Here is a 21,731-nt window from a genome sequence, read left to right on the forward strand (position 1 = left end):
GACCCATTTTATGATGTTATTTCATATATCTGTCGAACATGTTGTGCTAGTCGTTTGCACCCAGCTTTTGGGTACTCTCTCGCTATACCTAAGCTGGATGTCGTAATGAAGTTATTTTTAGAATTCTAACACGGCGATTGCATTAAGAACTAGTGTATCTATCATTTCCTATACAACATGTATTTTTTAGTTATGTTTATGAATAGTTATTTGGTCAGAATATGTGTGTCAGAAAAAGTGTCAGAAAAATATCCGGACGTTGTGGGAAAAAGATGCTACGTTAGATGTCATAAGGTGAATGCACCAATTTGTAAGTCGCTCTGGATAAGAGCGTCTGCTAAATGACTTAAATGTAATGTAAATGTAATGTAAATGTTAGCACAACGTTAGCACAATGTATAACCACTGATTTCAGCTCTAAATATGCAAATTTTCGAACAAAACATAAGTGTATGTATAACCTGATGTTATAGGACTGTCATCTGATGAAGCTTATCAAGGTTAGTCGAAAATTATATATCTTGCTGGTTTATTCGCTATCGCTAACGTGCCTATTACTATCGCTAACGTGCCTTGATGAATGAATGCGGTAGTGTGGTAGGCTATTGTAGTAAGCTAATATAATGCTATATCGTGTTTTCGCTGTAAAACACTTAAAAAATCGGAAATATTGGCTGGATTCACAAGATGTTTGTCTTTAATTTGCTGTACACCATCGATTTTTCAGAAATGTTTTATGATGAGTATTTAGGTATTTGACGTTGGTGTCTGTAATTATTCAGTCTGCTTTCGGTGCAATTTCTGATTGTAGCTGCAATGTAAACTATGATTTATACCTGAAATATGCACATTTTTCGAACAAAACATAGATTTATTGAATAACATGTTATAAGACTGTCATCTGATGAAGTTGTTTGTTGGTTAGTTTGGTTGGTTCTTGGTTAGTTAGGTTGGCTTTGTGCATGCTACCTGTGCTGTGAAAAATGTCTGTCCTTTTTTGTATTTGGTGGTGAGCTAACATAAATATATGTGGTGTTTTCGCTGTAAAACATTTTAAAAATCGGACATGTTGACTGGATTCACAAGATGTGTATCTTTCATTTGCTGTATTGGACTTGTTAATGTGTGAAAGTTAAATATTTCTAAAAAATATCTTTTGAATTTCGCGCTCTGCCTTTTCAATGGAATGTGGGAGGAGTTCCCCTGGCGGAATGCCAGAGCCAGACAGGTTAAAAAGTGTAACAATAAAACATTGTTAAGTGTTGTGATATACTGTATATAATATATGACAGGGAGGGCAACTTTGATGGGTGTGGTGGCCACAAATAATTCTACACATTTGCAATAGGGTGTAGAGAAATGTTTGTAGTTTTTAATATGAGTGAGACTGACTAAGTGAGAAAAGTTAGACTGACTAACAGAATCAATGGAGGCCTCCCAGCCGGTAATTCGACCATGATAAAAGTTTAGAGAGCTGACCGCAAAACTAACCTACCAATCAAAAACATTTTTTGCTGACAGGGGCTAATTGACTATCAGTGAGTGGCATAACAAGAGATAAACTGCTGATGCAAAACCAATTATGTCCATCCCTGATATATTGTATTATAAAGGATTAGCGTTCTTTGAGGCCTGTCTATTAAGTTCAAATCAACTGCAGTTATTCACATAGGTGGATCTGTTATCTTTGGAAATTAACACTGGCAGAAATTGGATGAATTGAGAGTAATTGACTTTAAATGCTTAAATAGAGTGTTGTTCCATTTCCACCGAGAATTCAAATAGCATATGGAATTGTTATATCAGTTAAAAACACATTGTTCAAAATGATTGGATCCCGTTTATAATACACCAGCATCCTCCCCTCGCGAGAATAACTACACTGTACTTTTAAAAAGAAAAATAAGATTGGAGAACACATTGGGAGAGATCTTTGACCATTCCTCCATACAGAATCTTTCCAGATCCTTGATATCCTTCGTCAGCACTTGTGAACTGCCCTCTTCAATTCAAACCACAGGTTTTCCATAGGGTTCAAGACCGGAGACTGAGATGGCTATTGCAAAATGTTGCTTTTGTGGTCGGGGGTTATTGCTTGGCGTGCTTGAGGTTATTGTCTTGCTGGAAGATCCACTTGCGTCCAAGTTTCAGCCTCCTGATAGAGGCAACCAGGTATTAGGCTAAAAAGTTAATTATGTATATTTTGTATATGCATTGTTCTTTGAAAGGCCAAACCCACCATTGGAGTGTGTGGCCAAAAAGCTCTATTTTCATGTCATCTGACCATATCAAGGATCTGGAAAGATTCTGTATGGAGGAATGGTCTAAGATCCCTCCCAATGTGTTTTCTAATCTCATAAAACATTATAGAAAAAGGCTCAGTGTTGTTATCCTTGCAATGGGAGGGTGCTGGAGTATTGAAAACAGGGGATTCAATAATTAGTTTACCCCCCCCCCCCCCCCAAAAAAATGAATACCATTACCTGTTAAACAAAATCTTTTTCGCTGAGCAATTTTATAAAGCTCAGTATTTGTATTATTTATTTTATGCAGTCTTTTTTGCTTAATCTTTATCAACGGATCCAATAATTTCAGACACCACTGTATATGGTTATTTGGTTGAAGAAGGGGTTACATTTAGGGCCGGGACAATACCAGTATCGCGACACTCATTAGCAGTGGTGGAAAAAGTACCCAATTTTCATACTTGAGTAAAAGTAAAGATACCTTAAAAGAAAATGACTCAAGTAAAAGTGAAAGTCGGCCAGTAAAATACTACTTGAGTAAAAGTCTAAAAGTATTTGGTTTTAAATGTACTTAAGTATCAAAAGAAAAAGTATAAATAATTTAAAATGTCTTATTTTTAGCAAACCAGACGACACAATTTTCTTGTTTTATAAATGTACGGATAGTCAGGGGCACAGTTCAACACTCAGACACAATTTAGAAATGAAGCATTTGTGTTTAGTGAGTCTGCCAGATCAGAGGCAGTAGGGATGACCAAGTATGTTCTCTTGATAAGTGCGTGAATTAGACAATTTTGTCCTGCTAAGCATTCAAAATGTAATGAGTACTTTTGGGTGCCAGGTAAAATGTAAGGAGTAAAAAGTACATTATTTTATTTAGGAATGTAGTGGAGTAAAAGTAAAAGTACAGATACCAAAAAAAAAACTACTTAAGTAGTATTTAAAAGTATTTTTACTTAAGTACTTTATGCCACTGCTCATTATTATCATGACAAGGAAACAAAACATATTTCTTGACAACTTAACATCTTTAGGAAAACAGTCCTAATGTTGGAAACAAACATCATTATGTTGTCATCCAGTCACATTTGTTACTTTTCCAAGCTATATCACCCAATATTTTACATGCAGCTTGTTTTTAAATTACCAACGAGTTTGGTCTGCTTCATGTTTTCTTTTTTTGCCATGGAAAAATATTGCAATACTGGTATTGTCCCAGCCCCAGTGAAATTGTCACAGATCAGTTTCTGTCTATGTTGATGCTATCTCTGGGTGGTTGGGTGGGTGGGTCGGTGTGTGTGTGTGTTGTTTTCCCCCAAGGTGTGCTTTGTTACAACCGCAAACGTGCACTCACTCTCCACTCTCGTCAACCTATTCCATCCCCCTCTGAGAACTCGTTGATTGATGCAAAGAAGTCCATGTGAAGAGTAATGTGGAGAGCCTTTTGTTGTCGATGCTAATCTCAATAATGTTGCTAGGGCCTAGCTTATCTCTGGGGCTTTAAACCAGAGGGGGGAGGGATGAGATGGCTCTATTATTAATTTTTCCTCATGCTCTCCAAGTCGCTTCCCCCCCTTTAACAATCTAATAAGCCTTCTCTCACTGTGGACAGACAGTTCCATAATGGCCTCAGGATTATAAGGGATGCTGTTGGCTGTAATTGCAATGGGCCTCCGGCTTTGTTTGCACGTCCATCTCCTAAACTCAAATCAGCGATCGGTCACGCATCGGAGTCAATGAAAAGCTGCATTATCCTGTTAGGTGTTTATTTATACGTTTTTTTGTTTACTTTTACAATGTACAGATGATCTATCTCCCCTGTTAATGCAATCACTTTGTTCTACATAGAACCGTGCACATTAGAATAGGAAGGATTATCAATGTATGTTGAAGTGAAAATAGTAGATTTGATCTATACAGATTGAGGCTTTGTGGTTTTGTTGTCGTGAATTTTTCCAGGGACTTTAAAGAAATTGTGCAGCTGTTGACAATTTCCAGTCATTTACAGTTCTATTGTTGATGGAGTAATCAAGGCAAATCTGTTTTTCATTTAAGAAATGTTGTCATTGTTTGAGTCACAATGCTGTTTTAGTGCTGTCTTCTGAAGAAAATCAAGAATGTGTTACTGAAATTAAACTTGATTAAATATGTATGTTTATCAATCCCAGTGGGATTATTTTATTTGTTTGATTAATTTAGCAATTTTACATTCTAGTTGAACATTGTGTGTATGCTACACTACATGACCAAAAGTATGTGGACACCTTCTCGTCGAACATCTCATTCCAAAATAATGAGCATTAATATAGATGTTCCAACACCAATAGATGTTGGAACATTGCTGCGGGGACTTGCTTCCATTCAGCCACAAGAGCATTAGTGAGGTCGGCCACTGATGTTGGGCTAATAGGCCTGTGTTCCAATTCATCCCAAAGGTGTTTGGTGGGGTTAAGGTCAGGGCTCTGTGTAGGCCAGTCAAGGTCTTCCACACCGATCTCGACAAACCATTTCTGTATGGACCTCGCTTTGTGCACAGGGGCATTGTCATGCTGAAACAGGAAAGGGCCTTCCCCAAACTGTTGCCACAAAGTTGGAAGCACAGAAGAGTCTAGAATGTCATTGTATTCTGTAGCGTTAAGATTTCCCTTCACTGGAACTAAGAAGCCTTGCCTGAACCATGAAAAACAGCCCTAGACCATTATTCCCCCTCTACCAAACTTTACAGTTGGCACTATGTAATCGGGCAGGTAGCGTTGCCTGGCATCCGCCAAACCCAAATTTGTCCGTCGGACTGCCAGATGGTGAAGCCTGATTTGTCAGTCCAGAGAATGCGTTTCCACTGCTCCAGATTCCAATGGCGGCGAGCTTTATACCACTCCAGCCGACACTTGGCATTGCGCATGGTGATCTTTACGGCTGAGCCATTGTTGCTCCTAGACATTTCTACTTCACAAAAACATCACTTACAGTTGACCCAGGCAGCTCTAGCAGGGCAGAAATTTGGCGAATGTTGGAAAGGTGGCATCCTATGACAGTGGCACTTTGAAAGACACTGAGCTCTTCAGTAATTCTACTGCCATTGTTTGTCTATGTAGATTGCATGGCTGCGTGTTTGATTTTATACACTTGCCAGCAACAGGTGTGGCTGAAATAGCCGAATCCACTAATTTGAAGGGGTGTCCACATACTTTTGTATATATAGTGTATGAATGTGTTGATATCAATCACTGATATATGATTCAGTGATACATTTTTGGTGAAATATGTTGTTAGATGTTTAATATATTTTTGTAGTATTGGCTAGGATTTGCATTCCATCATATCATTTTATGAGTAACGTGAAGGGCTGGATAACCTACATGTAGCCACTGGCTGACCTTGTGTGGTGTGATTCAATTGAAACTTCAAAACTATTCCAGGAATGGGTAGTGATGCAAAGTGCAACTCTGCCCTACAGTCTAGTAGTTATATCTATGCATTTCATGCACTTCTGTTGGGCTTAAATAGCCTTCTTCACATGTATAGTTAGCCATGGTACTATATGTCAGAAAACAAGCACAAGTTTCCCTCTCAGTTATCCTTTGAGAAAGAAGCTGTGTATGCAATTTTGCCCGTATCAGAGGTTTTTCTGATCCCTAGCAAACAGTTTTATCGCAGAGGATATCTGTTCAGCTGCACAGATGTGAACAAATTTGAGTGCTCCAGTACTGTCTTACTTCAGGAATACTCATTTGAACAGCGACAAGAAAAAACTAACTTATTGGATAAATACAAGATAACAAATCATTCCCCCTTTTCAAGACGGCTGGCAAATAAAACAAATACGTGTTTTGAACCGCTACACAAACCCATGTGAATATTTCACATGAAGGTTTCTCCTGAAGGAGTTTCTGAATTTTCTAGGGATGATGGTGTTGATGTCAGCCAAAACCAGCCTTTCAAAGCACTTCATGGCTACAGACGTGCGTGCTACGGTGCGGTAGTCATTTAGGCAGATTACCTTGCTGTTCTTGGGCACAGGGACTATGATGGTCTGCTTGAAATTTGTAGGTAATACAGACTCAGTCAGGGAGAGGTTGAAAATAACTGGGCAGCTCGCGGCTGGGTTCCCCTTTGTAGTCCGTAATAGTTTGCAAGCCCGGCCACATCCGGCAGCGTTGGAGCCGGTGTAGTACGATTCAATCTTAGTCCTGTATTGACGCTTTGCCTGTTTGATGGTTTGTCGGAAGGCTTAGCGGGATTTCTTTTAAGCGTCCGGGTTAGAGTCCCGCTTCTTGAAAGCGGCAGCTCTAGCCTTTAGCTTTAGCTTCTGGTTTGTACTGTACGTTCGGTGACTGTGGGGACTACATCATCGATTGATGAAGCCAGTGACTGATGTGGTGTACTCCTCAATATCATTGGAAGAATCCCAGAACATATTCTAGTCTGTTCTATCAAAACAGTCCTGCTTAGCATCTGCATTATCTGACCACTTCCTTATCGAGTGAGTCACTGGTTTTTCCTGCTTCGTTTCTGCTTGTAAGGAGGATAGAGTTATGGTCAGATTTGCCAAATGGAGGGCGAGGGAGAGCTTTGTACGCGTCTCTGTGTGTGGAGTAAAGTTGGTCTAGAGTTTTTTTCCCCTCTGCTTTCACATTTAGCATGCTGGTAGAAATTAGGTTAAAGGTTCCGGCCACTAGGAGCCCCGCCTCTGGATGAGCATTTTCTTGTTTGCTATTATACAGCTCGTTGAGTGCCGTCTTAGTGCCAGCATCGGTTTGTGGGGGTAAATAGAGAGCTATGAAAAATATAGATGAAAACTCTCTTGGTAAATAGTGTGGTCTACAGATTATCATGAGATACTCTACCTCAGGTGAGCAAAACCTTGAGACTTCCTTAATATTAGATTTCGTACACCACCTGTTATTTACAAATAGACACAGACCACCACCCCTTGTCTTACCGGAGGCAGCTGTTCTATCTTGCTGATGGACCGAAAACCCTGCCAGCTATATGATATCCTTGTCGTCGTTCAGCCACGACTCTGTGAAACATATGATATTACAATTTTTAATGTCTCCTTGGTAGGATAGTCTTGATTGGAGCTCATCCATTTTGTTATCCAATGATTGCACATTGGCTAATAGGACTGATGGTAGAGGGGGATTACTCACTCGCCGTCGGATCCTTACAAGGCACCCCAACCTACATCCCCAATATCTCTGTCTCTTCTTCATACGAATCATGGGGATTTGGGCCTTGTCAGGTGTCTGAAGTAAATCCTTTGTGTACGACTCCTTAAAACCTTTCATTGCTACCCATCCCGGATCCGGGAGCATCCTCATCAAAAAAGCTGACTAGCATAGCCTAGCCTAACGCGACAGGGATATCATATAATATAATTTTCATGAAATCACAAGTCCAATACAGCAAATAAAAGATAAATATCTTGTGAATCCAGCCATCATTTCCAATTTTTTAAATGTTTTACAGCGAAAACACAATATTTATTTCTATTAGCTAACCACAATAGTAAAAGACTCAACCGCATATTTTCACAATTTTTCTACCGCATAGGTAGCTATCACAAAACCGACCAAATAGAGATATAATTAGTCACTAACCAAGAAACAACTTCATCAGATGACAGTCTTATAACATGTTATACAATAAATGTATGTTTTGTTCGAAAATGTGCATATTTGAGCTATAAATCATAGTTTTACATTGCAGCTACCATCAAAAATATCACCAAAGCAGCCAGAATAATTATAGAGAGCAACGTGAAATACCTAAATACTCATCATAAAACATTTATGAAAAATACATGGTGTACAGCAAATGAAAGATAAACATCTTGTGAATCCAGCCAATATTTCCGATTTTTTAAGTGTTTTACAGCGAAAACACAATATAGCATTATATTAGCTTACCACAACAGCCAAACACACAAATGCATTTATTAGCAGCAAAAGGTAGCGATTGCAAAAACCAGCAAAAGATATAAAATGAATCACTAACCTTGACCAACTTCATCAGATGACAGTCTTATAACATCAGGTTATACAATACACTTATGTTTTGTTTGAAAATGTGCATATTTCGAGCTGCAAACCGTGGTTATACATTGTGAATATGTAGCATCGATTCACCAAATTGTCCGGAGCTAGTTTGGACACTCACCTAATCTGACCAAAGAACTCATCATAAACTTTACTAAAAAATACATGTTGGACAGCAAATGAAAGATACACTAGTTCTTAATGCAACCGCTGTGTTAGATTTTTACAAATAACTTTACCATAACAAACAGCTTACGTTATAGCGAGACAGCGCCCGCAAAAAGGGCGGATAATAGGACTAAACGTTTTCCACAGAAATACGAAATAACAACATAAATTGTTCTTACTTTTGCTGAGCTTCCATCAGAATCTTGTACAAGGAGTCCTTTGTCCAGAATAAATCGTTGTTTGGTTTTAGAATGTCCTTCTCTCCTGTCGAATTCGCTTCACAAGGCTAGCCATGTGGTGCGAACATGCCCATCTTCTCTTGACGCATAGAACGGAAAACTCCAAAAGTCCCATTAAACGTTGAATAAACTGATGAAACTCGGTTGAAAAAACCTACTTTATGATGTTTTTCTAATATGTATCAAATAAAAACAAAGCCGGAGATATTAGCCGTGTATACCGAACGCTTATCATAAGACAATATGGAGGTAATTCCCGCGCACTGGTAGACAAAGGAAATTCTGGTCACGTCATTCCAAGAGCTCTTGTTGGACCTCAGATCAAGCTAGACACCCCATTCCACCTTCCACTGCCTGTTGACATCTAGTGGAAGGCGTATGCAGTACATGCATATCCATAAATATAAGGTAATTCAATAGGCAGGCCCTGGAACAGAGAATCGTTTTCAGATTTTTCACTTCCTATCTGGAAGTTTGCTGCAAAATGAGTTCTGTTTTACTCACAGATATAATTCAAACAGTTTTAGAAACTTGAGAGTGTTTTCTATCCAATAGTAATAATAATATGCATATTGTACGATCTAGAATAGAGTACGAGGCAGTTTAATTTGGGTACGATTTTTTCCAAAGTGGAAACAGCGCCCCCATATTGACAAGAAGTTAAAGAAAAAATCTTTGTCTAATACAAGGTGAGTAATCCCTGTCCTGATATCCAGAAGCTCTTTTTGGTCATAAGAGATGTGGCAGAAACATTATGTACAAATGTAGTTACAAAATAAGTTACAAATAACGCGAAAAAACACACAATAGCACAATTGGTTAGGAGTCCGTAAAACGTCATCCATCTCCTCTGGCGCCATCTTTGTGAGGCATTGTAAATGTGTTCTTCTTTGCGAGGCATTGGAAAACCTCTCTGGTCTTCATGGTTGAATCTGTGCTTGAAATTCACTACACGACTGAGGGATCTTACAGGTGATTGTATGTGTGTGGTACAGAGATGGGATAATCATTCAAAAATCATATTAACCACTATTAATGGTGCCACTATTAATGGTGCCATGTTTCCTTGGGTTTGCAGATACAAAGGAGTGACTGAATCACGAATCTTAAGACATTATCCAAACTTTTTCCCTTTTATTAAAAACCTAGCATAATTATTTTATCGACTTGACTGAAAATACAAGCATAACCGATTCTGCCATCTTTTGCACATGGAGTCGCTGATACGCTGAAGCATGAATTATCATAGGTTAACCTTGCCATCATTCACCCGACCACCGCCTGCAACCATAAAATAACACAGTAATGGCCAATAACTCAATTTCCACTTCTTCGCCTCAATCTGCATAATGTAGATAGAAACACATTATAAAATGTTAAATTATCTGTACTTCCATTTCCCATGGCCCAGCACATTAAAGTTAAAAGAAACAACCCAGCCAGGACAACCTTTCCAGTCAGTCCCTTGTCAGCTGCAGCAGCAGCAGCAGTAGCTGTTGGTGGGACCAGGGCTTGGGGAAAGTAATGAGATCATGCTAATGTCGAGATATTGCTGTATGTGACATTTCAGCTGATTGGGAATGGGTTATCTCCAAGTAAAGGTGCCGCTCCATTTCAGTCTCAGCCCCATTGCCTCCTGCTCACTCACACGCACACACACACGCACACGCACACGCACACGCACACACACACACACGCACACACACATGCACACACGCACACACACACACACACGCACACTGCACACACACACGCACACAGAGGAAAATAACTGATACCGGCACGTTTCTTTGAATAGCAAGACCTTAGAGACTTTATGATGTCCGTCGCGGGAGCAGTGGGTAGAGATTATACCACAGTACTGCTGATGTCTGGGGAAATTTTATGTGATGTGTGTTGACATTTGATAACATATTGAGGGCCAGTGTTTCTGTAATGTGGTACCTGCTGCTGTTGTGTACAAGACACAGCTACTGTAACTCTTTAGAATTTCCACCTTGAGTGGCTCCTGCTTTCAAATGTTCAACCAACAGGTGTAGAAATGTCACGTTGTAGTGTCTGATGTATAGCCTACACGCTACCTTGATCAATGCTGCAGACCATTTGAAAGGGTGATTTCTATGCATCTTGCATCTCACACCTGTTTAACCTGGTTGCAAGTAATGTTTCATGCTTGTTAACAACAGAAGTATGTTTGCATATGTGTGTGTCCAATTCAAGGGCTGCTGCTGCTATGAATTTATTATGGTTCTTTGTATTTATATAAAAAATAAAAAAGCACAATACTCGCTCACCATTACAAATTCTTTGTTTTATTTAGGCAAGGTTAAAAGATTAACATTTCGGCCTTCATTGGCCTTCATCAAACAAATAATGTTTGATGGTGAGCAAGTGTTGCACCTTTTCCTTTTCAATTATGATTATATTTTTGAGTTGCACCTCGACTCACGTTAGTTGAGCGGCCTCCACTTCTTTCCAACTGTGTATTTTTATGAAATTAACTTTTGAGTTGTTATGTGGCTTTTTGGGATATATTTTAGATGAAAAATAAATATAGAAAATATAGAAACTGCACTTCAATCGTGGGGGGTTTGGTAAATACTTTATGCACCGCAGTATGCTTTCTACTTTAAAAACAGATGTTATTGTGTTATTTTTCAGGAAACAAATTTGTCACTGAAGGGGAATATGTTGATATGACAGCGATCACTAAAGAACAGTCGGGATCGTATGAATGCATCTCCTCCAATGACATCTCAGCCCCAGATGTGAAGACAGTGAAAGTCACAGTCAATTGTAAGCATGAAAACAAACAATGACGCCAAACACCACAACACTCAAACAAAGCTAAATGGTCATCTTATTTGTTGCTATTTCAGGCACATGGTTTTCCCAGGCTGTTGTTGATCCAAGCTTGTTTTAAGAGCTTATAATTTTTTATTTTTTTTTAACTAGGCAAGTCAGTTAAAAACAAATTCTTATTTACAATGACAGCCTACCCCAGTGAAACCCAGACGAGAACGGGCCAAATGTGCGCCGCCCTAAGGGACTTCCAATCACGGCCAGATGTGATACAGCCTGGATTCGAACCAGGGACTGTAGTGACACCTCTTGCACTGAAATGCAGTGCCTTAGACTGCTGCGCCACTCAGGAGCCCATTTTTTAAATTAGGGTTATTAAGATAATTTTAGAAGCCTCTTGTTAGTTTAGCCTGCTAGCTCGAGTGTACATTGTTATCAACAGAAAATATACTGACGCACCTTATAGATTATTCAGGATAGTAGATACTTCACCTGTTTGAAACAGTTCACTTTAAAGGACATCAAAGTAATGGTTATCAGGTAGTTAGACACAGCAATATGACATCATACACAGCGGGAAGAATTCTTGCCTGCAGAAATCAAATGCATAATTTCAATCTGCCAAAACAGGCTATTTCCAATGTGCTCCCTCCTGTGAGGAATATCCACATTAGGAAGACCCAATAGTGGCAGATTTTTGTTGTTGTTGATTTCTGTAAGCAGGAAGTTGCCCCACTGTATGTGATGATGTCATGTTGCTGAGTCTACTTTTAATAAATGTATATGCACTGCTATAAAAGTCATTAAATAACCTAAATTTCATACATCTTACAGATGCTCCCTTCATTTCGAAGGCTGGGAGTACAGGTACCCCAGTGGGCCAAAAAGGGGTGCTCCAATGTGAGGCCTCTGCTGTTCCTGGTGCAGATTTTGAGTGGTACAAAGAGGACCGCAGGTAAGTCCTAATAGATCTTTTAGAAAATAGTCTAGGTTTTAAGGGTCTCAGTTTTGGCCTTTGTTGGTTGTAAGGAGATGTAAATCCCCCAGTTGTTTTTATTCTCCACTGGTAAAATGTAATTTTGTCTCATTAAGAACCTACTATTAAAAGTACTTTCTTTGGAGAACAATTTCTAATCTAAACCATCACGGCCACCAAAGGCGAGTTGTATTTCTTTGCATAATTAGTTTCTGTCAATGGGCTGCGTTGCTTGGACAACCTCTGAGAAAGTACAGGGTTTTTTATAATGAATGACTACGCTTCAAAAAATTATTGTTTCCCAAAGAACTGGCACAAGCCAGTGAAGCGTGGGGAATATTAGCAGTGCAGCCAAAGAAAACATTTTACACAACGCAGGTTGTTGTACAGCGATGCAGAGCAGTCGTCTCAGCACAACCTAATGAGCTGTGTTCGGTATTAGGGCTCTAGAGACTTATTTCAAAAGTATTTTTGTCCATAAGTTCCCGAGACTAATAGTCTTTACCAACAGTAGCAGTCATACTTGTGCTAAACCCTTCAAGGACATACACAAATGCCAACACAGCAATGACCTCAATGGGCCTTGTTCAGTCAAACTTGACTGGATTATACTGACATTGTTTACAGACTACACCTTCAAATTGTATCCCCTAATGCAGTGGTTCTCAACTGGTTTGGCCTCATGACCAACATTTTACCAGTTTGTCTCAGTCGCGATCCAATATTCGCGGCCAAAATGCAATCTGGAAAACTATTTTTTATGGTATATTGATAGAAAATGTCAGAATTATATGACAAGGGAACAATAGTCCCACCATGTTCATTTTCAATAATTGCATTTTGCCCAGATCACTGGCTTGAGACCAGCTGCTAACAACTGTACAGTAAATTGAAAATATTGTGATTGAAGAAAAATAGTTCAGAGGTAAAATGATTTAAAAAATATAGGTTCATTGTCATTTCTACACACTTTCTAACTGGTTTAAGTCATTTAAGTTCAGATAGGAGTATTTTTCATTAATTTTTTATTATTATTATTTCTCTCTTTTTTTAAACTCAGACACTCACAACCCATTCAAAACCTCCCCCATCAGTTGAGATTCGCTGGTCTAACAGGCCAAATTTGATTGATATAAGATATACCCTTCAATTTCACGGGTATGGGGATTTATTATTGATAAACATATAGATATGGGATTCCAGAATTAATATTTTAAGAATGTATTTTCTTCTTTACAGACTCCTAAATGGACTGAATGGGGTTAAGATAGAGAACCAAGGTAAACAATCCATGCTTATGTTTTTGAATGTTTCTGAAGAGGACTACGGAAACTACACGTGTGTGGCCATGAACACCATGGGGATCACCAATGCAAGCATAATCCTCTACGGTAAGACTGCCTACTGTTACTGTTGTAGTACAATATCACTGTAATATATGTTATTGTGTGCACTGGGATGCAATTATAGCAATTATAGATGCAATAATATACATATATTATTGGGGCGGCAGGTAGCCTAGTGGTTAGAGCGTTGGCCCAGTAACCAAAAGGTTAAGAATTAGAATTTGCTCTTAACTGTCTTGCCTAATTAAAAATATCTATATATACAGTTGAAGTCGGAAGTTTACATGCACCTTAGCCAACTACATTTGAACTCAGTTTTTCACAATTCCTGACATTTAATCCTAGTAAAAATGTCTGTCTTAGGTCAGTTAGGATCCCCACTTTATTGTAAGAATGTGAAATGTCAGAATAATAGTAGAGAGTAAGATTTATGTCCACTTTTTTTTCTTTCATCACATTCCCAGTGGGTCAGACGTTTACATACACTCAATTAGTATTTGGTAGCATTGCCTTTAAATTGTTTAACTTGGGTCAAACATTTTGGGTAGCCTTCCACAAGCTTCCCACAATAAGTTGGGTGAATTTTGGCCCATTCCTCCTGACAGAGCTGGTGTAACTGAGTCAGGTTTGTAGGCCACCTTGCTCGCACACGCTTTTTCAGCTCTGCTCACAAATTTTCTATAGGATTGAGGTCAGGGCTTTGTGTTGGCCACTCCAATACCTTGACTTTGTTGTCCTTAAGCCATTTTGCCACAACTTTGGAAGTATGTTTGATGTCATTGTCCATTTGGAAGACCCATTTGCGTCCAAGCTTTAACTTCCTGACTGATGTCTTGAGATGTTGCTTCAATATATCCACATAATTTTCCTCCCTCATTATGCCATCTATTTTGTGAAGTGCACCAGTCCCTCCTGCCGCAAAGCACCCCCACAAGATGATGCTGCCACCCCCGTGCTTCACGGTTGGGATGGTGTTGTTCGGCTTGCAAGCCTCCCCCTTTTTCCTCCAAACATAACGATGGTCATTATGGCCAAAAACGTTATATTTTTGTTTCATCAGACCAGAGGACATTTCTCCAAAAAGTACGATCTTTGTCCCCATGTGCAGTTGCAAACCGTAGTCTGGCTTTTTTATGGCGGTTTTGGAGCAGTGGCTTCTTCCTTTCAGGTTATGTTGATATAGGACTCGTTTTACTGTGGATATAGTTACACTTGTACCTGTTTCCTCCAGCATCTTCACAAGGTCCTTTGCTGTTGTTCTGGGATTGATTTTCACTTTTGTCTAGGAGACAACGTGTCTCCTTCCTGAGCGGTATGACAGATGTGTGGTCCCATGGTGTTTATACTTGCGTACTATTGTTTGTACAGACGAACCTGGTACCTTCAGGCATTTGAAAATTGCTCCCAAGGATGAACCAGACTTGTGGAGGTCTACAATTGTTTTTCTGAGATCTTGGCTGATTTCTCTTGATTTTCCCATGATGTCAAGCAAAGAGGCACTAAGTTTGAAGTTAGGCTTTGAAATACATCCACAGGTACACCTCCAATTGACTCAAATTATGTCAATTAGCCTATCTAAAGCTTCTAAAGCCATGACATCATTTTCTGGAATTTTCCTAAATGTTTAACGGCACAGTCAACTTAGTGTATGTAAACTTATGACCCACTGGAATTGTGATACAGTGAACTAAGTGAAATAATCTGTCTGTAAACAATTGTTGGAAAGATTACTTGTGTCATGCACAAAGTAGATGTCCTAACCGACTTGCCCAAACTATAGTTTGTTAACAAGACATTTGTGGAGTGGTTGAAAAACGAGTTTTAATGACTCCAACCTAAGTGTATGTAACCTTCCGACTTCAACTGTATATTGTGTGGTTTTGTGACAATGACCACAAGAGCAGCTGCGGCTGTTGTTAAACCTCCAACATCGCCTAAACAAAAGCAATGATATGCTGTGCAGTTGTCGGTAACTGCGGGTTACCGCTGATCTGATTTATTCCTGGCCTAAATGTAGATGTGCCTGTATGTGGGGTGGGGTGTAATGCAAATAGATACATTTTGTTTGTCAGTGGTCTTATTAATCTGTGGTAGAATACTCCACAGTGAACCAAACTTGCAGTTATGTAATGTAGAATAAAGCCATAAATTAAAATAAATTAACATTGTTACTATGAATAGGACAAAAAGCAGCAACGTATTGTGATTATCTCTAGGGGCATATAATGTGAAAGAGCTGAGCCTTGTTGGATACAATAGCTATTGAGCGAATACAATAGCTCAGTATACAAATTTGTTGAGTCATAGAAAACTTCTTAGGGTAGCATTTTAGGTCATCCACAATGTTTGGTCAACTTTTCCTCTGACTGCAGTTCCAGCAGTTTACAAAGACTAACAAACTGCAAGAAAAACACATTAAGAAGCCATTTTAGTCATCCTACACTATTCTATTCTCAACGTTATAAAGGCCCAATCATGAAAAATAAAATCTAGCCTCAGTCGTGCTCCTCAGTTCACATGCCAAGGGATTTGGTGGAATGTTTGTTCTGTACTGCTTGTTTCCTTTTGATCATCAAAGGGGACAGAATGCCATGTCATCTCTGATATGAATGATGTGTTTGCGTGGAAAAAGCTATTTGAGATTCTTGCTATGCTTTGTTAAGATGACCACTGTCTGATGGAGCCTGTGTTCAGTTTTCAAAGGAACCAGTTCTATTCAATGTGCAGGAGGAATCCATCTTGTTGGTTCTATGCCTAGCGTTACTGCTGATGATGACCTCTTTGCAGTCCATCCCCTCAATTACATTTCGGGAGAGGGCCCTAAAGCCAACAATCCATTTTTTTGATAAGGCATCTAAAGTTGTCCGTTAAAGCCAATAGAACCCACACTGGTTTAGTTGTGGAGGGGAAGATAGGTAGAGGAAGCACTGCCTCTTGAGATGCCTTAGTGACGTTAATATCAAACTGCTTTTTCCAACAGGCCCCGGGACTATGATGCATGATGTGAACAGGGCTGCCCTGTCACCCCACTGCCCCTTCTGCCTCCTGCTGACTGTTTTCTTGTTGTTCCTGCTCAAGTTTTGATGCAACACGGTTCATCCTCAGCTTTACTCAGCACTGAACAACAACAAGACTCTTGGTCTCAGAAGAAGAAAAGTAACAAAAGGAACTACCAATATCATCGTTGGTTCACTCTTCTTTTTTTTTTGGTGTGCATTGGCGGTATGTCTTCATTTGGACAAAAACCAGAAGACGGGACACGTCTAGGGTGGTGGGGAGGGAGAGGGTCGACATGGATGCTGATCTGAGGTGATGGTAGTATTACAGAGTTTGTGTCAATCTAAACTTTTATATGTAAAAAAGGGAAACAAAAAGTTCATGTATGTGTTGATAGTTGACTGGTTTTACCCAAATATTGAGGTGTACATTCGGATTACTGGTGTGTCATGTCTTGTTTGATCTCTGTACAATAACATATGTTTTTCTTAAGTAAACAACAAAAAAATGAAAACATACATTGTGATTGTTGAATTTACTGTATTTTACAGTTGTATGCAACAGAATAATAACAAAAACAGACCATTCAATATAAACAATGTCAACTTCAGTGTAACATAGTGTGCTATCATTTCTGAGGCAGAACAATACAATATCAAATATTTAAGGAAATTTGTCACAGATGAAGTCCATGCAAGCAAAACAAACATGGTTAAAATATAAACAGTACAGAATTTTGTTTTTTTTGGGGGGGGGGGGGGGGGGGGGGGGTTGTCACAAAGAAGAATTGCATACGTTGTCTCAAATTGGCTTACACCTTTTTGAAAGGAAGTTGAGACCGACAAGGCTGATATACACAGGCAGAAATGTCCAATGAAAACAGGTAATTATTTGCACAAACAATTCGGTCTCCCGCTGGCTATATACTGTAGTGTCATCCCACAATATACCATTTAGCTCATGTTGGTGTCTACAAACAAAACACAAGTGGTTAAATGAAAACAACATGATGCCAACAGGATATAAACTCAGCAAAAAAAAAAACGTCATCTCACTGTCAACTACGTTTATTTTTAGCAAACTTAACGTGTAAATATTTGTATGAACATAACAAGATTCAAAAACTGAGACATAAACTGAACAAGTTCCACAGACGTGACAAACAGAAATGGAATAATGTGTCCCTGAACAAAGGAGGGGTCAAAATCAAAAGTAACAGTCAGTATCTGGTGTGGCCACCAGCTGCATTAAGTACTGCAGTGCATCTCCTCCTCATGGACTGCACCAGATTTGCCAGTTCCACTCTTCCACCAAGGCACCTGCAAGTTCCCGGACATTTCTGGGAAGAATGGCACCTAGCCCTCACCCTCCGATCCAACAGGTCCCAGACGTGCTCAATGGGATTGAGATCCGGGTTCTTCCCTGGCCATGGCAGAACACTGACATTCCTGTCTTGCAGGAAATCATGCACAGAACAAGCAGTATGGCTGGTGGCATTGTCATGCTGGAGGGTCATGTCAGGATGAGCCTGCAGGAAGGATGCCACATGAGGGAGGAGGATGTCTTCCCTGTAACGCACAGTGTTCAGATTGCCTGCAATGACAACCAGCTCAGTCCGATCATGCTGTGACACACCACCCCAGACCATGACGGACCCTCCACCTCCAAATCGATCCCTCTCCTGAGTACAGGCCTCGGTGTAACGCTCATTCCTTCGGCGATAAACGCAAATCCGACCAACACCCCTGGTGAGACAAAGCTGCAACTCGTCAGTGAAAGGCACTTTTTGCCAGTCCTGTCTGGTCCAGCGATGGTGGGTTGGTGCCCATAGGTGACGTTGTTGCCGGTGATGTCTGGTGAGGACCTGCCTTACAACAGGCCTACAAGCCCTCAGTCCAGCCTCTCTCAGCCTATTGTGGACAGTCAGCACTGATGGAGGGATTGTGCGTTCCTGGTGTAACTTGGGCAGTTGTTGTTGCCTTCCTGTACCTGTCCCGCAGGTGTGATGTTCGGATGTACCGATCCTGTGCAGGTGTTGTTACGTGGTCTGCCACTGCGAGGCTGATCAGCTGTCCGTCCTGTCTCCCTGTAGCGCTGTCTTAGGTGTCTCACAGTACAGATATTGCAATTTATTGCCCTGGCCACATCTGCACTCCTCATGCCTCCTTGCAGCATGCCTAAGGCACGTTCACACAGATGAGCAGAGACCCTGGGCATCTTTCTTTTGGTTTTTCAAAGTCAGTAGAAAGGCCTCTTTAGTGTCCTAAGTTTTCATAACTGTGACCTTAATTGCCTACCATCTGTAAGCTGTTAGTGTCTTAACAATCGTTCCACAGGTGCATGTTCATTAATTGTTTATGGTTCATTGAACAATCATGGGGAACAGTGTTTAAACCCTTTACAATGAAGATCTGTGAAGTTATTTGGATTTTTACAAATTATCTTTGAAAGACAGGGTCCTGAAAAAGGGACATTTCTTTTTTTGCTGAGTTTATGTAGAAATGTGTTCTGCACTCCCCACTACATGAAGTGAAGAGAAATGAATCATCTCTCTCTTTAAATGGTAAGACTATAAACCCAGAAGTCAGAGAGACTATAAAGAGACTATAAACCCAGAAGTCAGCCCTCTACATTGACCAGAGATGGATTGAAACGCTGTCAATGTCAGTAGGTTTGTGTCTTTTCACTGTTTTAGGACATTTTCAAATAAACAATGAGGCTGGTGTGTATATTAGATGTTCATAGCTGCATATCTTTTGAACAGACAAAGGTTTCTGATTTAAGAATGGTTTCCTAATTACGTTGCCTGATTACCTAAATTACTGTCACAATCAATTATAATTCTGCAAAGGGTCTAGCAGAAATTCACTGAACCACATGTGTTTCCTCCAGTTTAGAATGTGTGTTTCTCATGTACTTTACCTGCATGGTTTACTGTTTGCTATAGCATTGCCGATCCCCCATGTCATAACATATAGTGCCAACAATTTGTTTTGATCAAGTGAGTCCATGAATCGCAATGATATAACCATTATGGTGAGTAATCAACATGTCAGCTGGAGGTAAGGTTTTACATTGTCCATAAATTATGAACTGTTAAAACAAAGAAGTCCTCAGTCCTTTTGAGTATGTGACACAATACTACCCATGATAGCCCACACAAAATGAAACAACGTACAGTATGCGAGTCATGTCTAGATTGAGGCTGAATGAAGTGTGGGAATATGCTTTGTATCCAATTAAGGCTCTGAAGTTTTCATTATAAAATGTCCACTGAAAAACAAGTAATTTGCTTTAACAAACACAGCTTGCCATTTGATCTCACTAGAGTTGTCCCCACCCCCAAGTAAATATCATTGAAAAAGCTACTGTAAGTGAATTTTATCAAAATAACCTGAACTGGAACAGAAAAGACTGCACAATTATTTAATGTATTGTTACCTCTAATGCCACAAGTTGACACACACATCTGTTAAAACACCATATAGCACTACACTGTAAAAGCTGTTAAAACACCATATAGCACTACACTGTAAAAGCTGTTAAAACACCATATAGCACTACACTGTAAAAGCTGTTAAAACACCATATAGCACTACACTGTAAAAGTATTCATTGTGCTACAAGGAGAGTCATTTTGAATGCCTCAAGCGACCTTTTAATCTTTGACAGAAGCCCTGACCCCAGTGTTCTCTCAATCAGAGGGTGGAATAATAAAGGCTGAGAATATCTCTGTCCCCTGTATCTCTATCAACTATCTATATGGGGAGGCTCAAGCTGTTACATCTTCCCCTTTTCTTTCAGATGAATAAGAACCATTCAATGTCACAGCTGTCACTTCTGATCAGCCTTCGCACAGCTGCCCCACAATGCCATCAACACCTGGTTTGTTGCATGTTGGGTTCGTCCCAAAACTGCATGGTTATCAGGCAGTAGCAGAGAGGAGTGTGTATATATATACACACACACACACATGTGCAGGCATGCACGTACAAACACAGACAAGGCTATTTTGGAGAACATAATGGCTAAAGTTGGGCCCTCTTTCTAGGGCCAGATTCCGACTTAGGAAATTACGCCTTTCGTACACACGCCTCTCCTACGCACTTTATAAAGGTGCGTAAAGGGCTTTGCAGGCGTGGTTCCCTTGCGTGCGCTGAATAAATGTAATTCAATCATTGAATATCTCCTACTTGCTGTCCAACAGATTTTTTCTTGTGGAGTTTTCAGTACATTTATCTTAAGCCATCCCTTTTGAATATGGTGTACCGTTTAGTTAGATCAATGAAAGAAAGCCAACTAAATATATGCACGGAAGAAAGAAAACCGTGGTTTGATTCATTCTGAAAAATTGTCACATTCAGTTCTTTATCCCATGGTAATGTTGGAAGAATAGTGTACATATCATTATAATAGGGAGAATAGTGTACAATAGTAGGCTATACCCTCATCTATTGCCTGCACTAACCATGGAACTGTGTGATGACACTGCCAAGTATTGGGCCATGCATCGGGTTCAAACTGTTATGGCTTGGTCTGCGCTCTGCTCCATAACGATTTAATTAGCCTATATGTCTTTTTTATACTATTAACTGTTACTAATGATCCTCAGTAACAACCACATGGCCGTGATGGCGTTTACAGAGGAAGCAAATGAAGGTAAATGAAAAATTGGAATTAAATGGAATGATAATGTAGGATATACCGAATGAAGGGATACAGTGGGGCAAAAAAGTAGTTAGTCAGCCACCAATTGTGCAAGTTCTCCCACTTAAAAAGATGAGAGGCCTGTAATTTTCATCATAGGTACACTTCAACTATGACAGACAAAATGAGGAGAAAAAATCCAGAAAATCACATTGTAAGATTTTTTATGAATTTATTTGCAAATTATGGTGGAAAATAAGTATTTGGTC

General features: G+C 39.7%; 1 protein-coding gene across 3 annotated transcripts in view; it reads left to right on the plus strand.

Moving 5' to 3' along the window:
- Positions 1-17,431, plus strand: part of opcml (opioid binding protein/cell adhesion molecule-like) — a 363,698-nt gene extending 346,267 nt beyond the window's left edge. For all 3 annotated transcript variants that reach the window (XM_055941638.1, XM_055941639.1, XM_055941637.1), the window contains 4 exons: positions 11,356-11,490; positions 12,331-12,451; positions 13,712-13,863; positions 16,799-17,431. In XM_055941638.1, the coding sequence (XP_055797613.1) occupies positions 11,356-11,490; positions 12,331-12,451; positions 13,712-13,863; positions 16,799-16,902 (512 nt within the window). In that variant the 3' untranslated portion in view covers positions 16,903-17,431. The remainder of the gene's footprint in view (positions 1-11,355; positions 11,491-12,330; positions 12,452-13,711; positions 13,864-16,798) is intronic.
- The last annotated feature ends 4,300 nt before the right edge of the window (positions 17,432-21,731 follow it).

Source organism: Salvelinus fontinalis, chromosome 13 (genome assembly GCF_029448725.1).
Source record: "Salvelinus fontinalis isolate EN_2023a chromosome 13, ASM2944872v1, whole genome shotgun sequence".
Taxonomy (NCBI): Eukaryota; Metazoa; Chordata; class Actinopteri; order Salmoniformes; family Salmonidae; genus Salvelinus; species Salvelinus fontinalis.